The sequence below is a fragment of the Terrapene carolina genome, unplaced genomic scaffold, assembly GCF_002925995.2.
Source record: "Terrapene carolina triunguis isolate 2854851 unplaced genomic scaffold, T_m_triunguis-2.0 Scaffold34021, whole genome shotgun sequence".
Taxonomy (NCBI): domain Eukaryota; kingdom Metazoa; phylum Chordata; order Testudines; family Emydidae; genus Terrapene; species Terrapene triunguis.
Window position 1 is genome coordinate 673,565 of NW_020698372.1, and position 9,918 is coordinate 683,482.

Consider the following 9,918-nt stretch of genomic DNA (forward strand, 5'->3'; position numbering starts at 1 on the left):
TCTCCAAAAAAGTATCTTCTGTCCCAGAATTACCATCCTCTGACTTTTGGCCAGCCTGCACCACACACTGACTAGCATTTTCAGACTGCAAGGCAACAGCATATTTGTAGCCATACTGTGGCTATACCATAACTACCCTGACTTGTCCATTACCTCTCATAAGTTTTATAGCCTCTTCTTAAAGTCTAGGATGGAAGTTTCCAGATTCTGTCTTAACTATAATGTTAATTCCATATATAACATCATATAACCCCTCAATGAACTTGTCTGTCAGCATGTTATTAGTATCTTGGGCTTCGTGAGATTCTAACTTTTCTATTGCTTGTAAAACCTCCTGTAATCCTAATGTGTACTACCTTAGGCCTGGTCTACACTGGGGGGAGGGGGGAAATCGATCTATGTTATGCAATTTCAGCTACGTGAATAATGTAGCTGAAGTTGACGTACTTAGATCGACTTACTGTGGTGTCTTCACCGCGGTGAGTTGACGGCTGCCGCTCCCCCGTCGACTCTGTCTGTGCCTCTCGCCAAGCTGGAGTACAGAAGTTGATGGGAGAGTGCTCAGGGATCGATTTATCGCGTTTAGACGCGATAAATCGATCCCTACTGGATCGATCGCTGCCCGCCGATCCGGCCGGTAGTGAAGACATACCCTTAGACTTTCTGTTGGAGTTTGTACCCTGGGGAAGAAACTCTATTTCAGTTCTGACAAGGTACGAGTGTCAAACATATAGCCTAATCTTCTGACTATTTGTTCTATAGTCCCTTTTTCATTTTTCAGCCATGTACTCACTTCTTTTTTAGCTGTACCCACTAATTGCCCAATCAGAATCTCTGTTTTCTCCATGCAGTCAAAACATTACGGTAGCATTGTTTTAAATTCTCCAAATGAAACATTACTCCCATAACTGTATCTAGAAAATGTAGATAATCAAGGCACTCCAAAGAAATACTGCATGGTCAGTGGTGTTGGTGCGAGTGGCTGTTGGGCCCCACCACCAGCTGTCCTTTCTCCTGAGTTATCCCCTGACCGACTTATGTTATTTTAAGATGTCGAGTGCCAGGAGTTAAACCAGCCCTCGGAGACAGCAGCAGGGAAAGCACTGCTGCGTGTTCACACTTTCAGCTGCAAGCGCAGTAGCATGTCCACATTAGCAGCTCTTGCAACGCCACAGAGTGCATTGTGGTAGCTATCCCAGTGTGCAAGTAGCTGCAGCATGCTTTTCAAATGGCGGGGTGGAGTGTGACAGGGAGTGTGTTGTGTGTATGTGGGGGGAGAGACAGTGTGCTTTGAGGGGCAGAGAGTGTGTCAACATGCTGTCTTGTAAGTTCAGACAGTGGCAGGGGGAAACCCTGACACCAGCCCCCACCTCCCACCTCTCTCTCACACACACGCACAAATGCCAGGCTCTGTAGCAGCAGCATTCCACAGTAATGGTTTGCTTTGTGTCCCCGAGCAGATAAGCATGCCGGCTGTCAGAAACAGAGCTTTGAAAGGGGATATCCGCATGCCTGCAGCAGAGTTCAAAACAATGACCAGAGTGGCCTCTTTACTTCAAGGGATTATGGGATGTTTCTGGAGGCCAATCACAGCGCAGTAATGCAACATGTCATCCACACTGACACCCCGGCATTTCAGCCAGGGCGCAGCAAGCTCTATGCTTTTCGTGGAGGTGGATTACCCAGGGCCGGCGCAACCCATTAGGCGACCTAGGTGGTCGCCTAGGGCGCTACAATTTGGGGGAGGCGGCGACTGCGGCGGTATTTCGGCGGTGGGACCTTCCACTGCCTCTGTGGGGGGTGGCATTTCGGGGCGGGACCTTCCGCCGCCTAGGGCGGCAGAAAAGCTGGCAGCGCTCCTGGGATTACTAGGGGCACTCCAGCCCTGGAGTCCAGGCCTTCTAAGTGCATTGCCAGTGTGGACACCTCAGGAGTTAGGGCGCCCGGGGCTGATTTAATGCGCTCTAACTTGCAAGTGTAGCCAAACTCTTAGATTCAATGATCCTATGGCTGTACCTCTGTTCATCAAGTTTATCCACAAGCAGGGTTTCTTCACCTAGTGGCTCTCACTTGGCCATTAGATGCCTTCGAATTGCATTCCTTCAATAGATGTTCAGTCATTCTCTCTGTTCATTTACTTTAGGTCCTTTGTGGTTGAGCTTCTCATTTACTGTTTTGAGAATCTATTTTCATCTAACACAACTTTTTGATCAATTCCCTTTTTCACCAATTATATTTTTTTTCAGTTCTTTTCCCTTGATAGTTTCTCTCCAGTACGTCTGCAGATTTTATTTCCCCCTACTTCCCTTCTCTAATAGGATCTGCTAATATGCCCAGTTCTAATTTTTTCTGCTTCTCCTGACCTGAAAGCTTTCCTATTTTCCTTCTTTCCTTTTCACTCCCTTACTTTTATTCTCCTGTTCTTCTTTTATTTTATCACCTCATCTCCTACTCCAGCTCAGGTTTATCCACTAACTCAGCACCTAGATCCTTCTCCTTCCCTCCTCCTTTCTAACAGCTTTTTCCAACTGCCTTTCCTTCCTAGTCATCCGATACCCTCCCAGGCTCAAGCTACTTTCACATTGGCTGTTCCCTTCCCAGGACAGCATTCCACACTGCTGCATCACAAGCTGCAGGCCCTAATTAGGGTGACCATATTTCCCAAAGGGAAAACGGGATGCCACCTGGGGCTAACAGAGGTTCCCCCCCCCCAGGCTGCGTGGGGCTGGCCCGTGCCAGTCGCCCGAGCTCCCCCACTTCCCCGCACAGGGCTGGTGTTGCTTGCCCAAGCTCTGCCCCCCCACTTCCCAAGCGGGGCTGGCGTTGCTGCTTGCCCAAGCACTGCCTACCCCCTGCGCAGGGCTGGCGCTCCCTCGCACATTCCTTCAAACCCTGCTTTTTTTCCCCACAAAAGTGGGCATTTGCCCCATTTTCTCTTGCCAACTTGCCACTTTTGCCAATAAAGTCAGGACGGCCACGGTCAAAATGGGATGTATGGTCACCCTAGCCCTAATAGTACCTCTAACTTAAAACTACAGCAGGTGCTGATGCTGGGGCCAGGGTTACTACACTATCATTTACAAAATGCAAGTTTGAACGCATATGCTTACTACATTTTTCTGTGCAGATATGAAAATGAACAGCCATTCAGAAAGGCAGTGGAAGATGAAATTAATTCCCTATATAAAGTGATTGATGATGCTAATTTAACTAAAATGGATTTGGAGCGTCAGATAGAAAGCATGAAAGAAGAATTAGGTCTGCTGTCAAAGAATCATGAAGAAGTAAGTCAAGACTGGGTGCAATGCATAGGTAGTATGTGTCTGTTTAAGTCAGGTCAATATGACACTATCTTAACCAGAAGCGAAAAAGCTAATTCTGTCAAGTATAAATGATAATTATCTATCTGCAAATTGTTCCTATTTCTCTTTCGTTAGCTTACAGACCTCTCACCTTTCTAGTCCTAATTAAAGTTATCCACATACAACTTGCCACATTTTTGACATCTGATAAATATAACATGGGGAGAGGGATAGCTCACTGGTTTGAGCATTGGCCTGCTAAATCCAGGGTTGTGAGTTCAATCATTGAGGGGGCCATTTAGGGATTTGGGGATTTAGTTGGGGGTTGGTCGTGCTTTGAGCAGGGGGTTGGACTAGGTGACCTCCTGAGGTCCCTTCCAACCCTGATATTCTATGATTCTATGATAGCTGAGCTATATTCACTCCATGTGACACTGAACACGACAAACACACAAGATGATTTATGAGGCTGGACCTTCATTAGGTGTAAATCCCTAGTGCTCTGAGGCCTGATTCTCCTCTCACGCACACCAAAGTAAATTGCACTGAGAGAAGAATCTGACCCCATGGAATCTTTAAACCATCAAACTTCTGAAATAACATACTTAAATTACTTTACATTAAATGTGCCATACTTAGCAAGCCACTCCATTCCCAAGACTTTTAATTTCGCCTTCTGTTCTGAGCAACAAATCATTGAAAGAAGTCAAAATGACATGAGAAAACAGATTACCCACAGGCCCAATTTTGCAATCCTTATTCATTGACTTAAGCAGGAATTGCATTAGTGAAGATTAGTCATACTAGTAAAGGCTTCAGCATCTAACCCGAAGTAAGCAACCTCAATATAAGGTGGATAGAAAGGTGGCTAGATCGTCGGGCTCAACGGGTAGTGATCAACGGCTCCATGTCTAGTTGGCAGCCGGTTTCAAGTGGAGTGCCCCAGGGGTCGGTCCTGGGGCCGGTTTTGTTCAATATCTTCATTAATGATCTGGAGGATGGTGTGGACTGCACTCTCAGCAAGTTTGCAGATGACACTAAACTGGGAGGAGTGGTAGATACGCTGGAGGGTAGGGACAGGATACAGAGGGACCTAGACAAATTAGAGGATTGGGCCAAAAGCAACCTGATGAGGTTCAACAAGGACATGTGCAGAGTCCTGCACTTAGGACGGAAGAATCCCATGCACTGTTACAGACTAGGAACCGAATGGCTAGGAAGCAGTTCTGCAGAAAAGGACCTAGGGGTTACAGTGGACGAGAAGCTGGATATGAGTCAACAGTGTGCCCTTGTTGTCAAGAAGGCTAACGGCATTTTGGGCTGTATAAGTAGGGGCATTGCCAGCAGATCGAGGGACGTGATCATTCCCCTCTATTCGGCATTGGTGAGGCCTCATCTGGAGTACTGTGTCCAGTTTTGGGCCCCACACTACAAGAAGGATGTGGAAAAATTGGAAAGAGTCCAGCGGAGGGCAACAAAAATGATTAGGGGGCTGGAGCACATGACTTATGAGGAGAGGCTGAGGGAACTGGGATTGCTTAGTCTGCAGAAGAGAAGAATGAGGGGGGATTTGATAGCTGCTTTCAACTACCTGAAAGGGGGTTCCAAAGAGGATGGATCTAGACTGTTCTCAGTGGTACCTGATGACAGAACAAGGAGTAATGGCCTCAAATTGCAGTTGGGGAGGTTTAGGTTGGATATTAGGAAAAACTTTTTCACTAGGAGGGTGGTGAAGCACTGGAATGGGTTACCTAGGGAGGTGGTGGAATCTCCTTCCTTAGAGGTTTTTAAGGTCAGGCTTGACAAAGCCCTGGCTGGGATGATTTAGTTGGGAACTGGTCCTGCTTTGAGCAGGGGGTTGGACTAGATGACCTCCTGAGGTCCCTTCCAACCCTGATATTCTATGATTCTATGAATGACAGAAGACAAATTGCAGAGTTACCACAAGGCCCATTTAAGGGCAGTGCATAGTTGTGCTGCCCAGGGAACAGAACAGGGAGCAAACTGTGACTCAAGAGAGTCAGAATTCAGTACTTGCATTCTCCTTGTTCCACTGGGGAAGTAAGCTGGACCAGCCCTATACCTAATTGTAGATTGCTTCCCCATCCTCACTGGCACAGCTGTGCCAAACCAAGGCTCCACCCACTCCGTCTCTGTCTGCCTCCTCCCCATCTAAGTGTGACGGGAAGGGAAGGGAGTAGGGCTGTCAAGCAGTTAAAAAAAATTAATCATGATTAATCGCACTGTTAAACAATAACAGAATACCATTTAAATATTTGTGGATGTTTTCTACATTTTCAAATATATGGATTTCAATTACAACACAGAATACAAATTGTACAGTGCTCACTTTATAATTATTACAACTATTGGCACTGTAAAAAGAAATAGTATTTTCAATTAATCTACAAGTACCGTAGTGCAATCTCTTTATCATGAAAGTTGAACTTACAAATGTAGAATTATGTACAAAAAATAACTGCACTCAAAAACAAAACAAAGTAAAACTTTAGAGCCTACAAGTCCACTCAGTCCTACTTCTTGTTCAGCCAGTCGCTGAGAAAAACAAGTTTGTTTACATTTACTGGGAGACAATGCTGCCAGCTTCTTATTTACAATGTCGTCTGAAAGTGAGAACAGGCGTTTGCATGGCACTTTTGTAGCCGGCATTGCAAGATATTTACGTGCCAGATATGCTGAACATTCGTATGCCCCTTCATGCTACGGCCACCATTCCAGAGAACATGCTTCCATGCTGATGACGTTCATTAAAAAAATAATGTTAATTAAATTAGTGACTGAACTCCTTGGGGGAGAACTGTATGTCTCCTGCTCTGTTTTACCTGCATTCTGCCATATACTTCATGTTATACTTCATGTCTCGGATGATGACCCAGCATGTTGTTCGTTTTAAGAACACTTTCACTGCAGATTTGAAAAAAGCAAAGAAGATACCAATGTGAGATTTCTAAAGATAGCTACAGCACTTGACCCAAGGTTTAAGAATCTGAAGTGCCTTCCAAAATCTGAGAGGATGAGGTGTGGAGCATGCTTTCAGAAGTCTTAAAAGAGCAACACTCTGATGCGGAAATTACAGAACCTGAATCACCAAAAAAGAAAATCAACCTTCTGCTGGTGGCATCTGACTCAGATGATGAAAATGAACATGCGTCAGTCCGAACTGCTTTGGATCGTTATTGAGCAGAACCCATCATCAGCATGGACGCATGTCCTCTGGATTGGTGGTTGAAGCGTGAAGGGACAAAGGAATCTGTAGCACATCTGGCATGTAAATATCTTGCAATGCCGGCTATAAAAGTGCCATGCGAACGCCTGTTCTCACTTTCAGGTGACATTGTAAACAAGAAGCGGGCAGCATTATCTCCCAGTAAATGTAAACAAACTTGTTTGTCTGAGCAATTGGCTGAACAAGAAGTAGGACTGAGTTTACTTGTAGGCTCTAAAGTTATACTTTGTTTTGTTTTTGAGTGCAGTTAGTTAACAAAAAAAAAATCTTCCTTTGTAAGTTGCACTTTCACAGTAAAGAGATTGCACTACAGTACTTATATGAGGTGAATTGAAAAATACTATTTCTTTTATCTTTTTACAGTGCAAATATTTGTAATAAAAAATACTATAAAGTGAGCACTGTGCACTTTGTATTTTGTGTTGTAATTGAAATCAATATATTTGAAAATGCAAAAAAAAATTCATACATTTCAATTATTTAATACAATTATAATATTTAATATGTAATACAATTCTATTGTTTAACAGTGCAATTAAAACAGTGATTAATCGCAATTCATTTTTTTAATCACGATTAATTTTTTTGAGTTAATCATGTGAGTTAACTGCGATTAATCAACAGCCCTAGGAGGGAGTAGTGGCTCTGCAGCAACTGTTCTCCTTCTGTACCCAGAATGGCAATGTGGGTAGCTCATGCAGAGGAGTAAGGTTGTGACATATGCTCCATTATTTACCAGTGCAGGCACATAAGACAGGTCACAATAGAACCCAGAATAAGTACTTGATCTTCACATGGAAATGCCATCACAGGAAACTGTTGAACAGAATGATTATATCAAAGGGGCACATTTTTAAAGGGACCTCAACTCAGCCTCCATTTTTGCATGTACATTTTTACATACCCTCGCCCACATATATTCTCAGCACTGTCATCACTTGTAGGTGATATTGTTTACAGACCAATTATCAGGCCCCTTTACGCTGTTCTAGCAGTATATGGAAATGGTATATGTAAATAGGGTGGTGTAAAAGGGACTATAATTCAGGCCTACATGTGCAAACCTCATTTGTTTTTGTGCCCATACAAATGACAGTGCTCAAAAATATTTGTACAAGCATTTGTAAAAGAGTTGGCCTGAATTTGGCCTGCAGAAAATGTATGTTAAATAATGGGCCTGTTACCAGCCATCTAAATAGTTTTTCTCAAGCAGTGATGAACAAACATTTTTCCAGGAAGTTTTATTCCTTTTATATCCCAGCCTCACATCCAAGAAGCATGCAGATCCTCTGAGCTGAGACAGCATATTTATACATACATACACACACATGCTTATACAGAGACAGGTTTCAGTTGGGGGCTGTGCTATACTCTTGGGAAGGATCCTAAAGGTGCCTGTAACACACCATACATAGGAAATCATATGAAAGAATTGATTAGTTGGAATATCCCCTCCAGAGAGCAGGATAGACAATGGGCCTGCTTCTCCACTGCCTTGCACCTTATACAGTCATTTACTCCTGTGCACACTACCAAAACAGAATGACAGTGTTTTACACTCACACTGCATTCACTTTGCAAACGTGTAAATGACCACAAAAGGTGCAAGGTAATGGAGAATCAGATCTTTTAAGAAGCTTGCAATAGCCCCAACAAGAGCTAAAGTTTAAATAATGGCTTTGTGGATGTGTTTGCATTACATTGAGACAACTAAATTGCATCATAAGTGCTCCTTAGTATCCCCTAAAACTGGAACTGACCGCTGACCCTTTTTCTTATATGTATGTTTTTTTCAGGATGTGAAGATGTTATACAATCAGCTTGCTGGATCACAGCTGGAAGAACTGGAAGCTCCTATTGGAACTGGCCTGGATGACATACTGGAAAAAATCAGAATTCACTGGGAGAAGGATATAGAGAAAAATCGTGTTGAGACAGGTGCCTTGCTTCATACCAAGGTAGGCACCTACGGTGTTCTCTGCAGCTGTCTCCAACACCAAGGAAAAACATATATTTTTTCTAGTCCCCTGGGGTAATCATTAAAATATTTTTTCTTGAAACAAAGAATGATAACAGTCTAAGGAACCTTGATCCAGCTTCATCCCAAGAAGCGTTCATGCAAATCCACTGACTTCACTGGGGTGGCACAGATGTAACTGAGAGTAGAAATTCGGCCTATTTATATCAATTTTAAAACATCGATGCTTTCATTGCAAAATAAGGGAGTCTATACACATTTTTGCTTTCCTATCATTTCCAATGAGACGCTAAAGCAGAAAATTAGTTCTCTATAGCAGTGTTTCTCAAACTGGAGTCCGCAACCCCCTGGAGTCCCTCCGCAGGCCCAGCTGTTTCCCAGCATGCAGGAGGCACTGGGAGGGAGAGGGAGGAGCAGGGACAGGGTGGAATCATGTCTGGGGCCGCTGGCCCTGCTGATCAGCTAGGGTTGCCAACCCTCCCAACTTCGCTGGGAGTCTCCCGGAATCAGGTTCTATCTCCCAGAGGCTATTGAAGCCAAACCGGGAGATTTTAGGTGCTAAAAGTCTGGCGGCGCAGTGGAACTAAGGCAGGCTCTCTGCCTACCCTGGCTCCACGCCACTCCTGGAAGCAGCCAGCACATCCCTGCGGCCCCTGGGGGGAGGTGAGTGGGCAGGGGGTCTCCATGCGCTACCCCCGCCCCAAACGCTGATTCCACAGCTCCCATTGGCCAGGAACTTCAGCCAATGGGAGTGGCAGGGGCAGTGCCTGTCTGCAGGGGAAGCACCTGTGGGCAGGGGCAGCACGCAGAGACCCTCCTGCTTTCCCCCCCCCCCCCGCCTGCCACTTAGTGGGATTTTCAAATGTGCCATAGATGCCCAAACATCTTTAAAATTTTGTCTCAATGTGCAGCTGAAGTCTTCTTTGACTTGTCTACATGATGCTCAAATTCCTATCTGAGCTGATAGTTAATTTAGATCCTAAAACGGTATACAAGCTTTTTAACTATTTCCCTCCAAATGCACTACTTTGCCATTTATCAACATTAAACATCATTTACCACTGTGTTGCTCATTCATCTAGCTTGGTTAGGTCCCTCTGAAGTTCCTCTCTAAACTAAATAACTTTGTGTCACCTGCCAAACTGGCCATCTCACTCACATACACACCCCTCAAGATTATTAACAACATGGGACCTTGTACAGAACTTTGAGGCACTCCGCTGTTAGACTTTTGTTATGATGATAACTGACCATTTAATGCTATTTTTGTTTCCTATTAGCTAGTTTACCTGTCACCTCATGACTACTTAGTTTCTTTAATAGCCTCCTATGAGACACCTTGTGAAAGACCTTTTGAAAGTCTACAAAAATCACGATTCCTTTATCCACTA

General features: G+C 44.3%; 1 protein-coding gene across 1 annotated transcript in view; it reads left to right on the top strand.

The window, feature by feature from the left end:
• LOC112117863 (phakinin-like) overlaps nt 1–9,918 on the top strand; it is a 35,526-nt gene that overhangs the window by 18,254 nt on the left and 7,354 nt on the right. Inside the window, exons 3-4 of the mRNA XM_026646062.1 lie at nt 3,128–3,284; nt 8,346–8,507. Coding sequence (XP_026501847.1) covers nt 3,128–3,284; nt 8,346–8,507 — 319 coding nt within the window. The remainder of the gene's footprint in view (nt 1–3,127; nt 3,285–8,345; nt 8,508–9,918) is intronic.